At 44.9% G+C, this 21,762-nt stretch overlaps 10 protein-coding genes across 10 annotated transcripts; 4 read left to right on the top strand and 6 right to left on the bottom strand.

Annotated features, from left to right (window-relative positions):
* Positions 1-4,563: 4,563 nt before the first annotated feature.
* On the top strand, positions 4,564-5,156 carry LOC142334390 (histone H2A). The gene has a single exon (XM_075382370.1). The coding sequence runs from the start codon at positions 4,603-4,605 to the stop codon at positions 4,975-4,977; it is 375 nt and encodes a 124-aa protein (XP_075238485.1). The 5' UTR covers positions 4,564-4,602; the 3' UTR covers positions 4,978-5,156.
* A 538-nt stretch (positions 5,157-5,694) lies between these two features.
* On the bottom strand, positions 5,695-6,376 carry LOC142334406 (histone H4). The gene has a single exon (XM_075382386.1). The coding sequence runs from the start codon at positions 6,252-6,254 to the stop codon at positions 5,943-5,945; it is 312 nt and encodes a 103-aa protein (XP_075238501.1). The 5' UTR covers positions 6,255-6,376; the 3' UTR covers positions 5,695-5,942.
* A 107-nt stretch (positions 6,377-6,483) lies between these two features.
* On the top strand, positions 6,484-7,059 carry LOC142334376 (histone H3). Its single transcript, XM_075382356.1, has one exon. It carries the CDS (start codon positions 6,557-6,559, stop codon positions 6,965-6,967), a length of 411 nt encoding a protein of 136 aa, XP_075238471.1. The 5' UTR covers positions 6,484-6,556; the 3' UTR covers positions 6,968-7,059.
* A 1,051-nt stretch (positions 7,060-8,110) lies between these two features.
* LOC142334370 (histone H1-like) lies at positions 8,111-8,844 on the bottom strand. Its single transcript, XM_075382349.1, has one exon. It carries the CDS (start codon positions 8,771-8,773, stop codon positions 8,174-8,176), a length of 600 nt encoding a protein of 199 aa, XP_075238464.1. The 5' UTR covers positions 8,774-8,844; the 3' UTR covers positions 8,111-8,173.
* Positions 8,845-11,851: 3,007 nt separating this feature from the next.
* LOC142334392 (histone H2B) lies at positions 11,852-12,814 on the bottom strand. The gene has a single exon (XM_075382372.1). It carries the CDS (start codon positions 12,721-12,723, stop codon positions 12,352-12,354), a length of 372 nt encoding a protein of 123 aa, XP_075238487.1. The 5' UTR covers positions 12,724-12,814; the 3' UTR covers positions 11,852-12,351.
* Positions 12,815-13,118: 304 nt separating this feature from the next.
* Positions 13,119-13,711, top strand: LOC142334389 (histone H2A). The gene has a single exon (XM_075382368.1). It carries the CDS (start codon positions 13,158-13,160, stop codon positions 13,530-13,532), a length of 375 nt encoding a protein of 124 aa, XP_075238483.1. The 5' UTR covers positions 13,119-13,157; the 3' UTR covers positions 13,533-13,711.
* A 538-nt stretch (positions 13,712-14,249) lies between these two features.
* On the bottom strand, positions 14,250-14,931 carry LOC142334405 (histone H4). The gene has a single exon (XM_075382385.1). The coding sequence runs from the start codon at positions 14,807-14,809 to the stop codon at positions 14,498-14,500; it is 312 nt and encodes a 103-aa protein (XP_075238500.1). The 5' UTR covers positions 14,810-14,931; the 3' UTR covers positions 14,250-14,497.
* Positions 14,932-15,038: 107 nt separating this feature from the next.
* LOC142318400 (histone H3) lies at positions 15,039-15,614 on the top strand. Its single transcript, XM_075354983.1, has one exon. The coding sequence runs from the start codon at positions 15,112-15,114 to the stop codon at positions 15,520-15,522; it is 411 nt and encodes a 136-aa protein (XP_075211098.1). The 5' UTR covers positions 15,039-15,111; the 3' UTR covers positions 15,523-15,614.
* Positions 15,615-16,665: 1,051 nt separating this feature from the next.
* On the bottom strand, positions 16,666-17,399 carry LOC142334367 (histone H1-like). Its single transcript, XM_075382346.1, has one exon. It carries the CDS (start codon positions 17,326-17,328, stop codon positions 16,729-16,731), a length of 600 nt encoding a protein of 199 aa, XP_075238461.1. The 5' UTR covers positions 17,329-17,399; the 3' UTR covers positions 16,666-16,728.
* A 3,000-nt stretch (positions 17,400-20,399) lies between these two features.
* LOC142334404 (histone H2B) lies at positions 20,400-21,272 on the bottom strand. The gene has a single exon (XM_075382384.1). It carries the CDS (start codon positions 21,269-21,271, stop codon positions 20,900-20,902), a length of 372 nt encoding a protein of 123 aa, XP_075238499.1. The 5' UTR covers position 21,272; the 3' UTR covers positions 20,400-20,899.
* Between the last annotated feature and the right edge of the window lie 490 nt (positions 21,273-21,762).

The raw sequence follows: 21,762 nt of genomic DNA, 5'->3' as shown, positions 1-21,762 counted from the left end.
CTCAACACTGCCCCCCATGCCGGGTAAGCATATGTCAGAATCGGCAGTACGTACAGCCGAAAAATGAGCAGCTTAGTTGCCAGTGGGTACGGGCTGGCACTGTTCAGCACTGGGTATAGCGAGGCTCTGGCGGCCTTAGCCCTTCGGGTAGCATAATTGACATGCTCGTCGAAGGTAAGCCGCCTGTCCAACACCACCCCCAGGTACTTAACTGTTTTCTCAAAAGGGATTTTCTCCCCTGAGATTTCCAGCTCTCTGGTCGGTTTTCGTGTCTTGCATGTGAACATCACGGCCACCGATTTTTCACCGTTGACCCTGATTCTCCACATGTCGAGCCACGGTTCCACTAAGTCCAGCTGCCTTTGGAGCCTCCGGACCGCGTAATCCACATTTGCGGATTCGTAGAAATATGCCGTGTCGTCTGCGTAAAGGGCCGTTTTGACCCCTTCCGACAGCGGCATATCGTTCACGTACAAAGTGTACATGAACGGGGAAAGTACTGCTCCTTGGGGAACCCCAGCGGCTATTTCTCTGGTAGAGGAAATCGTTTCCCCTACGCGCACGACAAAATGTCGGTCTAGTAGATATGACCGCATCAGTCTGACATAGCGGTACGGGATCGCCGATCGCGCTAGCTTATAAAGCAGCCCGCTATGCCAAACTTTGTCAAAGGCCTTGGCCACATCCAGAAAAACGGCTGCAGTCACCCGTTTCCTGTTCAGGCCTCCGACAAGGTCATCTATTATTTTTACCAGTTGGAGGGTAGTTGAGTGACCCTCCCTGAACCCAAATTGCTCGGGCCGCACTTCTCCCTCCATGTATCGCCTCAGTTTTTCGAGAAAAATCCTCTCGAACAACTTAGACAATACCGGTAACAGGGAGATTGGCCTATAATTCCGTGGGAAAAGTAAACTTTTCCCCGGTTTGGGTAAACATACGACTTTGGCCGTTTTCCAACAATTCGGGAAATATCCAACGTACAAAATGGACGTGAATATCACCGAAATTGCTGTAATCACGGAGGCCGGTATGTTCCGGAATGCACGGGCGCTGATCCCGTCGACACCCGGGGCCTTGTCGGGGCTTGTGGCCTTAATGGCTGCGGAAACTTCCGCTTCAGTGACTTGGTCAATCTCTAGAGGGGCGTCCTCCACCTGTGAGAAATAATCTACAAGAAAGGATTCCACCTCGGTTGTGTGCTCGTCGTTCGGGGAGGGAGGGGGGTTTGGAGTGAACTGCTCCTCCAAGGTATCGGCGAATACCTCGGCCCTCTCCGCCTCCGAGTATGCAAGAAAACCTCGCTGCCCCACAACCGGATGGCGAGGCTTCTTCCCTTCTCGCAGTCTCCTGTTCAACCTGAACACCGAGGAGATGTCGTCAGAGACCGAGGCGAGGTATTCGTTCCACGAATCCTCTCGATGGCTTTTTAGCAGTTGTTTTACCCTGTCCGTTTGATTATAAAAGGCCCGCTTATCAGCGGGGGACAGGGTGATTCGATATCTCCTCCTCAATCGTCGTTTCTCCGTTATGGCTTCGGAGATATGAGGAGGGAGGTCGTTTCGAACAACTGCTCGAGTCTTGGCCGATGAGCTGCCTGCCAGGGCCTCGGTCATTGACGACGTGACGCGCCCGACAGTGTCGTCGATTTCCTCCGGGGTGTTCAGGAGCTCAGGATTTACCGGCCTGTACTCCCGCTGGAGGGTTTCGTAGAACCTTTTCCAGTTAACTGACCTTCGGGGTATAGGCGGGGGATCTCGGCCACCCCCTGCCTGACCTAGTTCCAACAGGACAGGGGAATGGTCCGAGCTGAGGTCTTCTATCGTTTCAATCATGAATGGGAGGGTACCCCCCTTCATGACTGCGATATCCAGCACATCAGGCCTACATCTGCCTGTTTGATGCACGAACGTTGGCACCTCAGGGCCTACGACGACCAAGCGGCGGGCTCTCGCCCTTTCGTACAGCAATCTGCCATTTGGATTTGTCAGATTGCTGTTCCATGACACGTGTTTGGCATTGAGGTCGCCCATGAGTATCATGGGCCCATCCCAATTTTCCAGCACGGCATCCAGATCTGCGCCGGTTACCGCGTCGTTCGGCTTGCTATAAGCCGAAACCAGCCGATACACCGTGCCCAGATGCTCCACATGCACACACGTTTGCTCCATCACGTTTGTATGAAGAACAACGCGCGTATGCATGTGGCGTCTGTGGACTAAAACCGCAGTTCCTCCAGAGGAGCGAGATCCGGGTCGAACTGGCCTATCCGTCCTATATGTAAAATAGTTCCGAAGGGTCAGTTGCTTGTTTGGGTTCAAGCACGTCTCAGACAACAGTATCACGTCTATCAGTAGATCCTCGGCCAGACGGCATAGTTCCTCCGTCCGGCCTACTACTGAGTTGGCGTTCCACTGCAAGAGTCTGAGGGTGGGCCTAACCATACCTGGACAGTACAGTCATGAGGCACTCTATTAAGGACTGAATACAGTCCTTCAGAGATTTTGCCTGGAGCAGGCGTGGCAAAACCATCATGATATCTGGCAGGATATCCTTCACTGTCATCTGTGACAGGAAGTCCCTGCCAGTGGTCTCCAACGGGGTAGCCGGTTTCGGATTTCCGCTGGGGGTGCCTTTTGGCGCGGCCGCCCTTTTGGTGGGGCGCGGGGCCACAGGGGCCGCGGTGTTTTTAACAGCCTGCTTGGCCTTCCCAGCCGGAGCAGGCTTTGCCTTTCCCGTCGAGGAAGGCTTGGCCTTCTTCGCCGGGGCCGGCTTTGTCGCCGCCTTTTGTTTTACCACCTTCTTGGTGGTCGCCGCCGGTTTTGGCTTGGCGGGTGTTGGGGAGGGTACCTCCCCTTTTTTCACCACCGCCTTGGCCACAGGTGCCGGCACCTCCGGTTTGGGGGCTGATATTCCCCCACCGGCAACACGGGCCCAGCTGCGGCCGTCAACAGTCGCGGGCTTTTTAATACCCTTGACCCTGTTGACCTGCTCCTTATAATAAGGGCAGCCCCGGTAATTGGCCGGGTGAGGCCCCTTGCAATTAACGCATGAGGCTGGTTCCTCACGCGGCTTAACGCATGTGGCAGTGTCGTGGTCCCCACCACACTTGACACATTGCTGGGCCCTCTGGCAGTAATTGGACGAGTGTCCAAATTTCTGGCATCTGTGGCACTGGGGTGGCCCCCCTCGTGACACAAACGCAGTCACTGCGACCTTGCAGTAAAAAAGACTGCCAAGGTCGTAGATGGTACGGGCCGAAGGGGTCCTTTTAAGGGCCACAAGGCAGGTCGGGGTTTCCCGACCGTCCCTCGTGAGGAGCTTCTTAGCTGAAACTACCTCATAGCCAAGGGAGGTCAGTTCCTCCCTTATTTCCTCCGGGGCAGCCCCATAGGGGATCCCCCGTATAACTACCTTCAGCTCCCTATCCTTCGGGAGCTGAAAGGAGTGAAAGGCGATTCCCTTTGAGTGCAGGAAACTCTGCACCGCCCGGTAATCCGCCTCGCTGCCTAGCTGCAGCCTGATCGACAGCCCGGTGCTTTTCGCCACCAGGCGTCCCCCGATCCGCGACTTAATATCGCGCGCTAACGCTGGCCACTCCTTTGGGCAGTCCAGCATAATTGGCGGGATTTTCTCCCGCCTGACGGCAGCAGGCTGTGATGGGGCCCCATCACCAGCCTGCGGGTTGGCGGCTGCTGCAGCCTTGCTGCAGCCCGCTACGGGCTCCACCTCCATGGGAGGCGCGGAGTTCCGGCGTTTCTGGCGCTTCCTAGCGCCGGACCCGCTTTCCTCTCCACCGTCGGACAGTTCCGGGGTGGGAGAACGGGGTGGGGGAGGCCTTATTTTTCCTTCCATGAAGGAGAAAATAAAACACCAAAAAAAATAAAGAAATTAAAATTTAAAATTAAGTCTTATGCTAGCACTACACTTCCTGGAAAACACTGACAAGAAATACAAAAGAAGATATAACCTGTAGACCTAAATAGGTACAGATTAAATCTAACAATTTAAAATAAAATTATTTTATAGCTATCACAATAGTTCAATATAATAGGCTATTAACCTAATGTAATACTAATGACTTCTTAGAAAGTTCACTTTACATTTTGAATAAACAAATAAAAGAGAAATAAAAGATTATGCTATTCTTAACTGAAAGCAGGTAGCTGGCGGCCCGGCTGGTGTCCTCGCAGACCCTTCTCACATTGTCTGTCGACGCAGGTAGAAGTCCTGTTGAACACCTGGCTAGACTGGTAACGACTCACAATTCACAGAGCACAAAGAGATCCTTCCACAAGCAAAGCCAAGGATAGAATCCACCCCAATCGTGTGGCCTTCATTAAAGTTTATATATAAACTTGGCGGACCGTATAGGAAACGCCAAAATTGCGGATACCGTTAACTTTTAAGGTGCCCCGACCAATGGCGGTCGAGGAACCGAAACAGCTGGCTGAACTGACCAATCGAAAGGTTTCGCCGCGACGACGGCAACGGTGAGCCCAATAGTGGTCGGTGCTTGAAACCGTAAATAGAGTCAGACCGACGGCCGTCGGGTCATTCCTTCGTGTTTGTTCATTCCAAGTTCACAGCAGCAGCAGCCAAACGATGTCAGGTCGCGGAAAGGGTGGTAAAGTGAAGGGAAAGGCAAAGTCGCGGTCTTCCCGCGCCGGTCTTCAATTCCCGGTGGGCAGAATCCACCGTCTTCTCAGGAAGGGCAACTACGCAGAACGTGTCGGAGCGGGCGCTCCGGTCTACCTGGCTGCCGTCATGGAATATTTGGCTGCGGAAGTATTGGAGTTGGCAGGAAACGCGGCCAGGGACAACAAGAAAACTCGTATCATCCCGAGGCACTTGCAGTTGGCCATCCGCAATGACGAGGAGTTAAACAAGCTTTTGTCCGGGGTCACCATCGCACAAGGTGGTGTCTTGCCGAACATTCAAGCCGTGCTTCTGCCGAAGAAGACCGAGAAGAAAGCTTAAGAAGCGCTCTAATCACCGGTCCGATACTTCACAAACAATCGTCAGACAAATTAAAACGGCCCTTTTAAGGGCCACCATGTTTGAAAAGGTTTAAAAAAAAAAGGCTTGTTGAACTGGCGTGCATAAATGATGATTAAATTCTTTTAAAGTAAAACAACACACAGTTGGGTGGATGTGGATACATACATATAAATAATACATACACATTTAAATTAATTTCCCCCCTACATACATAGTTAGTATAATAATAGAGGTTGTAAGGTAGGTCCTGGTGAGAACGTACTTTTTAACCGCTACGAACCTGTTGAGGTCCCAAACATATATATATATATATATATATATATATGCACGAATGCGGCATGCTATTTATTTTTAATCACCGTTCACACCGGCCGGTCCGTCCAAGGGAATGAATACAAAAAAAAAAAAAAAGAAGAAAATCAATCAATCATATTATATTGAATGGGAAGTTAACAACAACACATCGTACAGTATACTACTACTACTAACTAACTAAGAAGTTGTATTGCTTGTGTACCTTCCTTCTTCAATTTTCGTAAGCTCAACAACAAACACAAGTACAAAATGTAGTAGTTATTGTAAATTTCTCTCTCTTCCTTAGTAGTAAGTAGTGTTCTGACGACGATCCACATGGATATAAAAAACCTACACGCGGATTAATTCATTTTAAATCTTAAAAGTAAAAAAAAAAGTACACACACACACATCATCAATCATACATATACTTCTTTTTTTCTCTCTCTCTCTCTTTTGCTGCCAGTCAAACAAATATTTTATCTCACAGGTAAGGTAAAAGTAAATTGTATCATCAAATTAATTCTTCTTCTTAGTTGATGATGATTTACACATAAAGATAAGACTACTATTTTATTAACCTCTTGGTTGGTGGGTGGCCCTTAAAAGGGCCGTTTTAATATTCGTAGACCAGCGGGAACGGTGACCGCTTAACCGCCGAAGCCGTACAGAGTTCTGCCTTGCCTCTTCAGCGCGTACACCACGTCCATGGCGGTTACAGTTTTCCTCTTTGCGTGTTCGGTGTAAGTGACTGCGTCTCTGATTACGTTCTCGAGGAACACTTTAAGTACTCCTCTGGTCTCTTCGTATATGAGACCTGAGATACGTTTCACACCGCCGCGGCGGGCCAGACGCCTGATGGCCGGCTTGGTGATGCCCTGGATGTTGTCTCGCAGGACCTTGCGGTGACGCTTGGCTCCGCCTTTGCCCAAACCTTTACCTCCTTTCCCGCGACCGGTCATAGCAGCAGCTTAACTTCAAATGACGAGCAAAAAACTTGTTTCTCAGCGAGCAGGTCAGTCGATCTGAAGCCGCCGTCCCGGTATCCCTCACTTTTATGCTCTCTTAAGGCCGCGTGATTGGGCAGTCGAGGCGGCCAATAGGAGCGGCCCATTTTGACCAATCACGTGAGACCGAGCCGGCAATAAATACCGGTCCCGTTTACTTTCTAGGGCATTGCTTTCTGTGCATCCGAACAGGAGGTCTTAACAGCGTGAATTTGTAAACCAGCAGCAGCACCGACTAGTTATTGCCGTCAGGAAAAATGGCCCGTACCAAGCAGACCGCCCGCAAATCCACCGGTGGCAAAGCTCCCAGGAAGCAGCTGGCGACCAAGGCGGCACGCAAGAGCGCCCCGGCCACCGGCGGCGTGAAGAAACCTCATCGCTACAGGCCTGGAACTGTCGCCCTCCGTGAGATCCGTAGATACCAGAAGAGCACGGAGCTACTCATACGCAAGCTGCCGTTCCAGCGGCTGGTACGTGAGATAGCGCAGGACTTCAAGACCGATCTCCGGTTCCAGAGTTCCGCCGTCATGGCTCTGCAGGAAGCCAGCGAGGCTTATCTGGTCGGGCTGTTTGAAGACACAAATCTGTGCGCCATCCACGCCAAACGTGTGACAATTATGCCGAAAGACATCCAGCTGGCTCGTCGTATTCGCGGAGAGAGAGCTTAATTTGAGGTGGCGTATACGTACGGTCCGCGCGCACTACTACCATCATATTCAAAATCTTTACAACGGCCCTTTTCAGGGCCACAATTTTTAATGCGAGGTTTTTTAAATGTTGTGGTTGGTTCTTTTTTTTTTTTTTTCGGCCGAAGAGAAAAGAAAAAAAAAAAAAAACCACCAATGTTATTCTGTTTTCCATATATATAAAACTGCAAAGAAAAAATTATTCCAATATTCACAACCCAACACATATATATATATATATAGTAGTAGATAGAGAGAGTATAGTAAAATAATGATAATTTTCTATCTTCACCGGGTTGGGGGTTGTTTTCTTCAATCAAAGAAGGAGGGCCTGGCTGGGCTGGACTTAGAGGTACAGACAGGGTTACTTTCGGTGGGAATTTGGGGGAAAAAAAACACAACCAACAACACCCCCTATATTATAATAAGTTCTTTATTTTGTTTGTCATAATTTCATATATATATAATATACATATATTTCTTGCTGTTTGTTGTTTTATTTAACCACCCACCGAGTTCAGAGGCAATTGCCACCATATATATATGACGGACGATGAGAAAGAAGGAGGAGTTAGCGGGGCGGGAGGGAGGGAGGGAGGGAAGGTTAGAGAGAGAGAGAGAGAGAGAGAGAGAGAGAGAGAGAGATTGATGTGTGTGAAAATTACCGGGATTCGAAGCTCCCGTGTATGAAAAAAAAAAGGGGGCCGAGAGCCGCCGCCTACACACATATAATATATGGCGGCATACATAATATATATGCCGCCGGCCCGGCATACGGATTTTATGGGAGAGATGAAAATATTTGTGTATGTGTATAATAACACAAAACAAAATAATACAAGATCGACCCGTTTGTGCGGGGGGGTGTAATTTACTAATAAATAAAAATATAAAAGTTCCAAAAAAAAAATCTCTCCTGTATAATTATAAATAATGCCTATCCGGGGGGGGAGAGAGATATACTATACTACGGACGGTCCACACGTTCCGTCCGTGTGATAATTTAATGACGGACAGAGAGGGGATCTTTGTCCGCCCCACTTTTCTTTGGCTCGGCACAGCACCGAAACATGATGAGGCAAAATATTATTTTTACACGTATAACGAAAAAACCTCATACGTTGGTGGCGGCCCTGAAAAGGGCCATTTGTTAATAATTTACGTACAGTAAAATAATAATTTTACTGTTTACTTCTTCTTTCCAGCGGCTGCTTTCTTGGGCGACTTTGGTTTCTTCACTGCTGCCTTCTTCGGCTTCGGAGACTTTGGTTTCTTGGTCGGCGGCTTGGACACCTTTTTCGCCTTCGATGGAGACTTCGGTTTCGGGGCGGCCGCCTTCTTCGCAGAAGCGCTCTTCGGTTTGCTGGCTGCTGCGGCTTTCTTCGGTTTCGGCTTCGGAGCGGACGGTTTCTTAGCCGGGGCGGCTTTGCCTTCGCCCTTCACTGATATCTTGAAAGAGCCGGACGCTCCTTTACCTTTCGGCTGCGTGAGGGCGCCTGCCGCGACCGCCGTTTTCAGATATTTCTTGATGAACGGGGCCAACTTTTCGGCGTCTACCTTGTAGTTGGCTGCTATGTACTTCTTTATCGCCTGCAGAGAAGATCCGCCGCGCTCTTTGAGACCGGCGATCGCCGCGTTGACCATATCGGCTGTCGGCGGGTGCGCCGGCTTAGACCTCGGCTTCTTCGAACCGCCTGCTTTGGATGCCGCCTTTTTCCCTGGAGCTGCCTTGGCCGGAGTTGTCGCTGTGGCGACGGGAGCTGAAGCTGTAGCGGTGCTGTCTGACATGATGATGATGATGATGCTGCTGCTGTTGCTGTTGTGCGGATCGGATGATAACGCTGGTATGAAACGGTATATATCCCGTAAACCTAAAGCCAATGGAAAATTATTACTATATACGTTAGTTTGGCGGACTTTAAAGGGAGCAGCGACTTTGGCTGCTAGCACGTCACCCCGGCCATCACTGAATCGTGCTTACACCGTTCGTTCGGCGCGCGTTTTCTCCTTTAACTTGCGATCTTTATCGACGTACACGGTTCGGTTTCGTAAACGACATTCCGGGCTGCAGTAGTGACGAGCTAAACGTTAGATTTCAGCCCGTACGGGAGCTTAAATGGTACCGAAATCCCGGACACATCCCGAACCGGCGTGGTCGCACCGCCGTAAAACCGTTTAAAAATCGTAAATACCGGTGGCAATATTTGTATATAGCACCCGCGTCCAAGTTAAACATCCCGTTGTTTCTTTCGATTCGTTTTTGCGACGATACGTGTGCGAATTCAATCTTTTTGCGATGTATATGTCCGAGCGTCAAAGTACGACGGTTAGACAACATCCCCATCACTGTTTTCATACACAGTAATAGTTTTCATCGGATTCTATGCGATTATTATTAATCTGACGGATATAAACTAATGACGGTCGTACGGTAACTTTCAGTTTTTCTATAACATCAACCGTTGGGGGAAAATAAGAGTGGGATAAAAATAAAGTAGCTCGAATTATACGTACGCTTTGCGTTAGCCTGAAGTGAAGAGAGAGACTCCTGCCGGCCGACCCGTTTGCACAACGCGCGATATGCAAGCATACGATTGTAGACGTGTAGACGTTTGGACGTGTTTGACGTTAACAGGAGCGCTGGAAAGAAAAACAAAAAAGATATAAATCCAAATTAAAAAAAAAAAAAAAACAAAACAAAAAACGTACATACAACAATTCTGCATAAATACAAAACATATAACCGGTGGTTTCTGCCCCACTCGGTATATATATATATATATATATATATATATATATATATATATATATATATATATATATATATATGTCACATACACACGTACATGCGCAGGCTTACGGGCACAGGTTAATGGCTTAATGTCTTACGAATAAAAAGCGTCGGGGAGGGAAAGAAAAGAAAAAAAAAACCAAAAAAAAATTCGGGCCGCCTCTCTTAACCGACCGGACGCGAATCACTTTTGCATTAAGTTTGTGTTTTCTTTTTTTCGCTGTCCGCGTACATTTAATACACGTTTAATTAAAGATCGGTCGGTCGCGCGGTTTTCGTTCACGTTAACAAGAGTTAAGTGTACCCGGACCCCTTCCGTACGGTAATTTTAAGGTACATTCACTTCAGGTTGTATACGTATAACTACGCCGCCACCAAGTACATTTGGAAAAATGCGACCGAAGATCCGAATTTCATTGAAATAGCCGTTGAAATTTTATTTATTATTATTATTATTTATTTTTTTTGTCTTTTTATATATACATCTATCTATCTATCTATCTATCTATCTATCTATCTATCTATCTATCTATCTATCTGATTTCATTTGTTCCGATACTCGGAGATTTCGCCGTTGCATGGAGTATAAAATCATAAAATGTAATTTAATAAGAAAAAAAGTAAATAATAAGAAGACCGCCCCTACCTACCGCAGGCATTCACTCACTCGGTCGTTCTTTCTCACTCACTCACTCACTCACTCACTCTCTCTCTCTCTCTCTCTCTCTCTCTCTCTCTCTCTCTAAGGCTAAATAATATGTCTCATGTTGGGTTGTATTGTAACGTGGTTGTTGTACCCTGAAAATCTCATCTAATTATCTTTAGCGGTGTTGTGGAAACGTTTTCTTATATCCTGGAAAGAAAAAATGAAAATTATTTATTGAAATACTATATCACATTAGGATAAATTTTTATAACCTTTTTTTTTGTTGGTTGATATTTATTAGATTTTCCTAAATCTAATTATGCATACAGCGCCTTCATCGCTTTCACCATAATTAAACCGGGTTCTCTGCGACATAAACAAGACGGTTGTGAAATGAAAGCGGTTAATGGTATATTTCAATTATATATATATATATCACGCAAATTAACGCCATTTATTGTGAAATGTGTTAAAAATATTAACGCTGAAAAAAAAAAAAAAAGAAGAAGAAACGACGTGATGACAACAAAGTTGTTTTTATTCACTTTCTCCTAGCATTGGTTGGTTATTCTTGAATATTGGAGAAAGATAGTATATTAAAAAATCTTACAAAATAAAAAACTCCATTTTATAATATAAATTCTGGTCGGTTGAATTTTTTTTTTTTTGTTTAATTTACCCAAAGGAAATTATGTGCCCCACCACATGCAGATATTGACCCCAAACCCCTTTACCAACCAGCGAATTGCCCCATCCACGCGAGTCTATGCCAGGTTTCATGGAAAGTAAATAAAATGAAAACTTAGCGGAACATTTATGGTCACTTCTATTATACGAGCACTTAAATTGAATTTATTTGATAAATAGATCAATTTGTATGTAATTAAAGTTATTTTTTACGATTTTTTTTGTTTTTGTTTTACACATCAGTAATCAATCTCTCTTTTAATGTACAAGTTCAGGAAATCGATTAATCTAAATTCAGGAAAGCAGTCTAATTATTAGAAAATCAGCTATGCTTTGCCGTTATGTAAGTAACGGCTTGCAAAACACAAAAAAAAAAAAAAATGAAACAGTATTATGATGAAGATGAGTAGCAGTAGTAGTAGTAGTAGTAGTAGTAGTAGTAGCAGTAGTAGTAGTAGTAGTAGGCGGTGAAGAAAGAAGAAGAAGAGGAGGAGGAGGAGCAGTAGTAGTTAGTTGGATTTTGAAAAGTAACCGGAATCTATCATCCCGTTTGTTAGTGTGTATTTTGTGCAATGGCGCGCACGCGCTACCACTCACTCGACAACCGCCCCTACCTCAAGGTCATTCCCTGTGTGTGTGTGTGTGTGATGGGTAAGTAATAATAATATGTCAAGTGAAATGATTTTCTGGTTTGCGGCGGTTTTTTTTTTCGCGGATAGCGGGCGGTGGGGGGTGTTTGAGTTGTTGGTGCGGTATAATGCCTGCCGATATCAACATTTTTTTCCAGATAGCTCAGTATACATGCAATTTCTTCATTTTGAGTCAACAACTGCAACGTAGGCCGGCGCCAGAAAATAAATTTTTTTCGCAAATTATAATTGAGGTTAAAAACATTATTTGTTGCGTTCTTTGCTTTGGGCAAGATGTGTGAATTTCCCTCCCCCCCCTGAAACCATGGTAACGAAGCGTTTTAATTACACTTACACATTTGTTCATTTTTTTTTTTTTACCTTAAAGGAAAACTGCAATAGTAAGGTAAGGAAAATGTTTTTTCTTTTTCTATTTACATATCTCGTGTTACGGAGTACATACATTTTATTATTTATGTACATAAAAAAGCAATTTATATGCCTGTACAATAAGCAAAGAACCAAAATGTTTTTAACCTCAATTATAATGTGGTGGCCCTTAAAAGGGCCGTTTATATTTAGTACATGGCCTATTGTAACCAGCTCCATCCGCTTACTTAGAGCTCGTGTATTTGGTTACGGCCTTGGTGCCTTCGCTGACAGCGTGTTTGGCCAATTCACCGGGCAACAGAAGCCGTACGGCGGTCTGGATCTCCCTGCTGGTGATTGTGGACCGCTTGTTGTAGTGGGCGAGCCTGGAAGCCTCGGCCGCGATGCGCTCGAATATATCGTTAACGAAGCTGTTCATGATGCTCATCGCCTTAGAGGAGATGCCGGTGTCAGGATGGACCTGCTTCAACACTTTGTAGATGTACACCGCGTAGCTTTCCTTCCTCTTGCGTTTCTTTTTCTTGTCTCCCTTGGCGATGTTCTTTTGCGCCTTGCCGGCCTTCTTGGCCGCTTTACCGCTGGTCTTAGGTGGCATGATGCTTTGAATTTGGTGGAACGCAGGTACGGAAGGACCTATTTATGATAGAAATCGGTATTTTTGCTCCCAATAAGACCGGCCCGTCGAAAAGAAATTCCCTTTTCCCACGAATGACGAGGCTGCAAACAACGTATGGCAACTTGCCGACCAATCGTGTGGCCTTCATTAAAGTTTATATATAAACTTGGCGGACCGTATAGGAAACGCCAAAATTGCGGATACCGTTAACTTTTAAGGTGCCCCGACCAATGGCGGTCGAGGAACCGAAACAGCTGGCTGAACTGACCAATCGAAAGGTTTCGCCGCGACGACGGCAACGGTGAGCCCAATAGTGGTCGGTGCTTGAAACCGTAAATAGAGTCAGACCGACGGCCGTCGGGTCATTCCTTCGTGTTTGTTCATTCCAAGTTCACAGCAGCAGCAGCCAAACGATGTCAGGTCGCGGAAAGGGTGGTAAAGTGAAGGGAAAGGCAAAGTCGCGGTCTTCCCGCGCCGGTCTTCAATTCCCGGTGGGCAGAATCCACCGTCTTCTCAGGAAGGGCAACTACGCAGAACGTGTCGGAGCGGGCGCTCCGGTCTACCTGGCTGCCGTCATGGAATATTTGGCTGCGGAAGTATTGGAGTTGGCAGGAAACGCGGCCAGGGACAACAAGAAAACTCGTATCATCCCGAGGCACTTGCAGTTGGCCATCCGCAATGACGAGGAGTTAAACAAGCTTTTGTCCGGGGTCACCATCGCACAAGGTGGTGTCTTGCCGAACATTCAAGCCGTGCTTCTGCCGAAGAAGACCGAGAAGAAAGCTTAAGAAGCGCTCTAATCACCGGTCCGATACTTCACAAACAATCGTCAGACAAATTAAAACGGCCCTTTTAAGGGCCACCATGTTTGAAAAGGTTTAAAAAAAAAAGGCTTGTTGAACTGGCGTGCATAAATGATGATTAAATTCTTTTAAAGTAAAACAACACACAGTTGGGTGGATGTGGATACATACATATAAATAATACATACACATTTAAATTAATTTCCCCCCTACATACATAGTTAGTATAATAATAGAGGTTGTAAGGTAGGTCCTGGTGAGAACGTACTTTTTAACCGCTACGAACCTGTTGAGGTCCCAAACATATATATATATATATATATATATATATGCACGAATGCGGCATGCTATTTATTTTTAATCACCGTTCACACCGGCCGGTCCGTCCAAGGGAATGAATACAAAAAAAAAAAAAAAGAAGAAAATCAATCAATCATATTATATTGAATGGGAAGTTAACAACAACACATCGTACAGTATACTACTACTACTAACTAACTAAGAAGTTGTATTGCTTGTGTACCTTCCTTCTTCAATTTTCGTAAGCTCAACAACAAACACAAGTACAAAATGTAGTAGTTATTGTAAATTTCTCTCTCTTCCTTAGTAGTAAGTAGTGTTCTGACGACGATCCACATGGATATAAAAAACCTACACGCGGATTAATTCATTTTAAATCTTAAAAGTAAAAAAAAAAGTACACACACACACATCATCAATCATACATATACTTCTTTTTTTCTCTCTCTCTCTCTTTTGCTGCCAGTCAAACAAATATTTTATCTCACAGGTAAGGTAAAAGTAAATTGTATCATCAAATTAATTCTTCTTCTTAGTTGATGATGATTTACACATAAAGATAAGACTACTATTTTATTAACCTCTTGGTTGGTGGGTGGCCCTTAAAAGGGCCGTTTTAATATTCGTAGACCAGCGGGAACGGTGACCGCTTAACCGCCGAAGCCGTACAGAGTTCTGCCTTGCCTCTTCAGCGCGTACACCACGTCCATGGCGGTTACAGTTTTCCTCTTTGCGTGTTCGGTGTAAGTGACTGCGTCTCTGATTACGTTCTCGAGGAACACTTTAAGTACTCCTCTGGTCTCTTCGTATATGAGACCTGAGATACGTTTCACACCGCCGCGGCGGGCCAGACGCCTGATGGCCGGCTTGGTGATGCCCTGGATGTTGTCTCGCAGGACCTTGCGGTGACGCTTGGCTCCGCCTTTGCCCAAACCTTTACCTCCTTTCCCGCGACCGGTCATAGCAGCAGCTTAACTTCAAATGACGAGCAAAAAACTTGTTTCTCAGCGAGCAGGTCAGTCGATCTGAAGCCGCCGTCCCGGTATCCCTCACTTTTATGCTCTCTTAAGGCCGCGTGATTGGGCAGTCGAGGCGGCCAATAGGAGCGGCCCATTTTGACCAATCACGTGAGACCGAGCCGGCAATAAATACCGGTCCCGTTTACTTTCTAGGGCATTGCTTTCTGTGCATCCGAACAGGAGGTCTTAACAGCGTGAATTTGTAAACCAGCAGCAGCACCGACTAGTTATTGCCGTCAGGAAAAATGGCCCGTACCAAGCAGACCGCCCGCAAATCCACCGGTGGCAAAGCTCCCAGGAAGCAGCTGGCGACCAAGGCGGCACGCAAGAGCGCCCCGGCCACCGGCGGCGTGAAGAAACCTCATCGCTACAGGCCTGGAACTGTCGCCCTCCGTGAGATCCGTAGATACCAGAAGAGCACGGAGCTACTCATACGCAAGCTGCCGTTCCAGCGGCTGGTACGTGAGATAGCGCAGGACTTCAAGACCGATCTCCGGTTCCAGAGTTCCGCCGTCATGGCTCTGCAGGAAGCCAGCGAGGCTTATCTGGTCGGGCTGTTTGAAGACACAAATCTGTGCGCCATCCACGCCAAACGTGTGACAATTATGCCGAAAGACATCCAGCTGGCTCGTCGTATTCGCGGAGAGAGAGCTTAATTTGAGGTGGCGTATACGTACGGTCCGCGCGCACTACTACCATCATATTCAAAATCTTTACAACGGCCCTTTTCAGGGCCACAATTTTTAATGCGAGGTTTTTTAAATGTTGTGGTTGGTTCTTTTTTTTTTTTTTTCGGCCGAAGAGAAAAGAAAAAAAAAAAAAAACCACCAATGTTATTCTGTTTTCCATATATATAAAACTGCAAAGAAAAAATTATTCCAATATTCACAACCCAACACATATATATATATATATAGTAGTAGATAGAGAGAGTATAGTAAAATAATGATAATTTTCTATCTTCACCGGGTTGGGGGTTGTTTTCTTCAATCAAAGAAGGAGGGCCTGGCTGGGCTGGACTTAGAGGTACAGACAGGGTTACTTTCGGTGGGAATTTGGGGGAAAAAAAACACAACCAACAACACCCCCTATATTATAATAAGTTCTTTATTTTGTTTGTCATAATTTCATATATATATAATATACATATATTTCTTGCTGTTTGTTGTTTTATTTAACCACCCACCGAGTTCAGAGGCAATTGCCACCATATATATATGACGGACGATGAGAAAGAAGGAGGAGTTAGCGGGGCGGGAGGGAGGGAGGGAGGGAAGGTTAGAGAGAGAGAGAGAGAGAGAGAGAGAGAGAGAGAGAGATTGATGTGTGTGAAAATTACCGGGATTCGAAGCTCCCGTGTATGAAAAAAAAAAGGGGGCCGAGAGCCGCCGCCTACACACATATAATATATGGCGGCATACATAATATATATGCCGCCGGCCCGGCATACGGATTTTATGGGAGAGATGAAAATATTTGTGTATGTGTATAATAACACAAAACAAAATAATACAAGATCGACCCGTTTGTGCGGGGGGGTGTAATTTACTAATAAATAAAAATATAAAAGTTCCAAAAAAAAAATCTCTCCTGTATAATTATAAATAATGCCTATCCGGGGGGGGAGAGAGATATACTATACTACGGACGGTCCACACGTTCCGTCCGTGTGATAATTTAATGACGGACAGAGAGGGGATCTTTGTCCGCCCCACTTTTCTTTGGCTCGGCACAGCACCGAAACATGATGAGGCAAAATATTATTTTTACACGTATAACGAAAAAACCTCATACGTTGGTGGCGGCCCTGAAAAGGGCCATTTGTTAATAATTTACGTACAGTAAAATAATAATTTTACTGTTTACTTCTTCTTTCCAGCGGCTGCTTTCTTGGGCGACTTTGGTTTCTTCACTGCTGCCTTCTTCGGCTTCGGAGACTTTGGTTTCTTGGTCGGCGGCTTGGACACCTTTTTCGCCTTCGATGGAGACTTCGGTTTCGGGGCGGCCGCCTTCTTCGCAGAAGCGCTCTTCGGTTTGCTGGCTGCTGCGGCTTTCTTCGGTTTCGGCTTCGGAGCGGACGGTTTCTTAGCCGGGGCGGCTTTGCCTTCGCCCTTCACTGATATCTTGAAAGAGCCGGACGCTCCTTTACCTTTCGGCTGCGTGAGGGCGCCTGCCGCGACCGCCGTTTTCAGATATTTCTTGATGAACGGGGCCAACTTTTCGGCGTCTACCTTGTAGTTGGCTGCTATGTACTTCTTTATCGCCTGCAGAGAAGATCCGCCGCGCTCTTTGAGACCGGCGATCGCCGCGTTGACCATATCGGCTGTCGGCGGGTGCGCCGGCTTAGACCTCGGCTTCTTCGAACCGCCTGCTTTGGATGCCGCCTTTTTCCCTGGAGCTGCCTTGGCCGGAGTTGTCGCTGTGGCGACGGGAGCTGAAGCTGTAGCGGTGCTGTCTGACATGATGATGATGATGATGCTGCTGCTGTTGCTGTTGTGCGGATCGGATGATAACGCTGGTATGAAACGGTATATATCCCGTAAACCTAAAGCCAATGGAAAATTATTACTATATACGTTAGTTTGGCGGACTTTAAAGGGAGCAGCGACTTTGGCTGCTAGCACGTCACCCCGGCCATCACTGAATCGTGCTTACACCGTTCGTTCGGCGCGCGTTTTCTCCTTTAACTTGCGATCTTTATCGACGTACACGGTTCGGTTTCGTAAACGACATTCCGGGCTGCAGTAGTGACGAGCTAAACGTTAGATTTCAGCCCGTACGGGAGCTTAAATGGTACCGAAATCCCGGACACATCCCGAACCGGCGTGGTCGCACCGCCGTAAAACCGTTTAAAAATCGTAAATACCGGTGGCAATATTTGTATATAGCACCCGCGTCCAAGTTAAACATCCCGTTGTTTCTTTCGATTCGTTTTTGCGACGATACGTGTGCGAATTCAATCTTTTTGCGATGTATATGTCCGAGCGTCAAAGTACGACGGTTAGACAACATCCCCATCACTGTTTTCATACACAGTAATAGTTTTCATCGGATTCTATGCGATTATTATTAATCTGACGGATATAAACTAATGACGGTCGTACGGTAACTTTCAGTTTTTCTATAACATCAACCGTTGGGGGAAAATAAGAGTGGGATAAAAATAAAGTAGCTCGAATTATACGTACGCTTTGCGTTAGCCTGAAGTGAAGAGAGAGACTCCTGCCGGCCGACCCGTTTGCACAACGCGCGATATGCAAGCATACGATTGTAGACGTGTAGACGTTTGGACGTGTTTGACGTTAACAGGAGCGCTGGAAAGAAAAACAAAAAAGATATAAATCCAAATTAAAAAAAAAAAAAAAACAAAACAAAAAACGTACATACAACAATTCTGCATAAATACAAAACATATAACCGGTGGTTTCTGCCCCACTCGGATATATATATATATATATATATATATATATATATATATATATATATATATATATATGTCACATACACACGTACATGCGCAGGCTTACGGGCACAGGTTAATGGCTTAATGTCTTACGAATAAAAAGCGTCGGGGAGGGAAAGAAAAGAAAAAAAAAACCAAAAAAAAATTCGGGCCGCCTCTCTTAACCGACCGGACGCGAATCACTTTTGCATTAAGTTTGTGTTTTCTTTTTTTCGCTGTCCGCGTACATTTAATACACGTTTAATTAAAGATCGGTCGGTCGCGCGGTTTTCGTTCACGTTAACAAGAGTTAAGTGTACCCGGACCCCTTCCGTACGGTAATTTTAAGGTACATTCACTTCAGGTTGTATACGTATAACTACGCCGCCACCAAGTACATTTGGAAAAATGCGACCGAAGATCCGAATTTCATTGAAATAGCCGTTGAAATTTTATTTATTATTATTATTATTTATTTTTTTTGTCTTTTTATATATACATCTATCTATCTATCTATCTATCTATCTATCTATCTATCTATCTATCTATCTATCTGATTTCATTTGTTCCGATACTCGGAGATTTCGCCGTTGCATGGAGTATAAAATCATAAAATGTAATTTAATAAGAAAAAAAGTAAATAATAAGAAGACCGCCCCTACCTACCGCAGGCATTCACTCACTCGGTCGTTCTTTCTCACTCACTCACTCACTCACTCACTCTCTCTCTCTCTCTCTCTCTCTCTCTCTCTCTCTCTCTAAGGCTAAATAATATGTCTCATGTTGGGTTGTATTGTAACGTGGTTGTTGTACCCTGAAAATCTCATCTAATTATCTTTAGCGGTGTTGTGGAAACGTTTTCTTATATCCTGGAAAGAAAAAATGAAAATTATTTATTGAAATACTATATCACATTAGGATAAATTTTTATAACCTTTTTTTTTGTTGGTTGATATTTATTAGATTTTCCTAAATCTAATTATGCATACAGCGCCTTCATCGCTTTCACCATAATTAAACCGGGTTCTCTGCGACATAAACAAGACGGTTGTGAAATGAAAGCGGTTAATGGTATATTTCAATTATATATATATATATCACGCAAATTAACGCCATTTATTGTGAAATGTGTTAAAAATATTAACGCTGAAAAAAAAAAAAAAAGAAGAAGAAACGACGTGATGACAACAAAGTTGTTTTTATTCACTTTCTCCTAGCATTGGTTGGTTATTCTTGAATATTGGAGAAAGATAGTATATTAAAAAATCTTACAAAATAAAAAACTCCATTTTATAATATAAATTCTGGTCGGTTGAATTTTTTTTTTTTTGTTTAATTTACCCAAAGGAAATTATGTGCCCCACCACATGCAGATATTGACCCCAAACCCCTTTACCAACCAGCGAATTGCCCCATCCACGCGAGTCTATGCCAGGTTTCATGGAAAGTAAATAAAATGAAAACTTAGCGGAACATTTATGGTCACTTCTATTATACGAGCACTTAAATTGAATTTATTTGATAAATAGATCAATTTGTATGTAATTAAAGTTATTTTTTACGATTTTTTTTGTTTTTGTTTTACACATCAGTAATCAATCTCTCTTTTAATGTACAAGTTCAGGAAATCGATTAATCTAAATTCAGGAAAGCAGTCTAATTATTAGAAAATCAGCTATGCTTTGCCGTTATGTAAGTAACGGCTTGCAAAACACAAAAAAAAAAAAAAATGAAACAGTATTATGATGAAGATGAGTAGCAGTAGTAGTAGTAGTAGTAGTAGTAGTAGTAGCAGTAGTAGTAGTAGTAGTAGGCGGTGAAGAAAGAAGAAGAAGAGGAGGAGGAGGAGCAGTAGTAGTTAGTTGGATTTTGAAAAGTAACCGGAATCTATCATCCCGTTTGTTAGTGTGTATTTTGTGCAATGGCGCGCACGCGCTACCACTCACTCGACAACCGCCCCTACCTCAAGGTCATTCCCTGTGTGTGTGTGTGTGTGATGGGTAAGTAATAATAATATGTCAAGTGAAATGATTTTCTGGTTTGCGGCGGTTTTTTTTTTCGCGGATAGCGGGCGGTGGGGGGTGTTTGAGTTGTTGGTGCGGTATAATGCCTGCCGATATCAACATTTTTTTCCAGATAGCTCAGTATACATGCAATTTCTTCATTTTGAGTCAACAACTGCAACGTAGGCCGGCGCCAGAAAATAAATTTTTTTCGCAAATTATAATTGAGGTTAAAAACATTATTTGTTGCGTTCTTTGCTTTGGGCAAGATGTGTGAATTTCCCTCCCCCCCCTGAAACCATGGTAACGAAGCGTTTTAATTACACTTACACATTTGTTCATTTTTTTTTTTTTACCTTAAAGGAAAACTGCAATAGTAAGGTAAGGAAAATGTTTTTTCTTTTTCTATTTACATATCTCGTGTTACGGAGTACATACATTTTATTATTTATGTACATAAAAAAGCAATTTATATGCCTGTACAATAAGCAAAGAACCAAAATGTTTTTAACCTCAATTATAATGTGGTGGCCCTTAAAAGGGCCGTTTATATTTAGTACATGGCCTATTGTAACCAGCTCCATCCGCTTACTTAGAGCTCGTGTATTTGGTTACGGCCTTGGTGCCTTCGCTGACAGCGTGTTTGGCCAATTCACCGGGCAACAGAAGCCGTACGGCGGTCTGGATCTCCCTGCTGGTGATTGTGGACCGCTTGTTGTAGTGGGCGAGCCTGGAAGCCTCGGCCGCGATGCGCTCGAATATATCGTTAACGAAGCTGTTCATGATGCTCATCGCCTTAGAGGAGATGCCGGTGTCAGGATGGACCTGCTTCAACACTTTGTAGATGTACACCGCGTAGCTTTCCTTCCTCTTGCGTTTCTTTTTCTTGTCTCCCTTGGCGATGTTCTTTTGCGCCTTGCCGGCCTTCTTGGCCGCTTTACCGCTGGTCTTAGGTGGCATGATGCTTTGAATTTGGTGGAACGCAGGAATGGAATGGAATGGAATGCAAAGTTGGCAGGAGTCTATTACTCCCTACTTTATCGCAGAGCCTGGACAGAGTCCCTTGCTGCTGGATCTTTCTAATCGGGCTTGTTTTTAAAAGGGTCACTTTTAGTCTCGGTTCTTATTTTTCAATTTTTGTATATTATTATTATAGTGAATTTAAGACGGATTTAATTGCATTCCAATTCCGTTGTTATACCAGCGTTACCGAACCCATTTTATGGGCCGACCGCGGAAGGCTAGGCTTATAAAGCCTGTCCTCCCGACGTAATTCCCCTTCAGACCGTCCACTGAAGTCCTTTCGGTGCTAACTCTTTAATAGGCTAGCAGGAATACGCCACAACGGGGCACTATCTGTGAGGAGGGAGCAATGCGTCCCCTTTTCCGGAGGAGTCGCAATTGCTGGGTTATTTGGTCTGATTGTAAGTTTTGAATTAGGAGAGGTTGTT

The sequence above is a fragment of the Lycorma delicatula genome, chromosome 1 (genome assembly GCF_047948215.1).
Source record: "Lycorma delicatula isolate Av1 chromosome 1, ASM4794821v1, whole genome shotgun sequence".
Lineage (NCBI taxonomy): Eukaryota > Metazoa > Arthropoda > Insecta > Hemiptera > Fulgoridae > Lycorma > Lycorma delicatula.
Note: the sequence above shows the minus strand (reverse complement) of the source record. Positions and strands in the feature narration are given on the sequence as shown.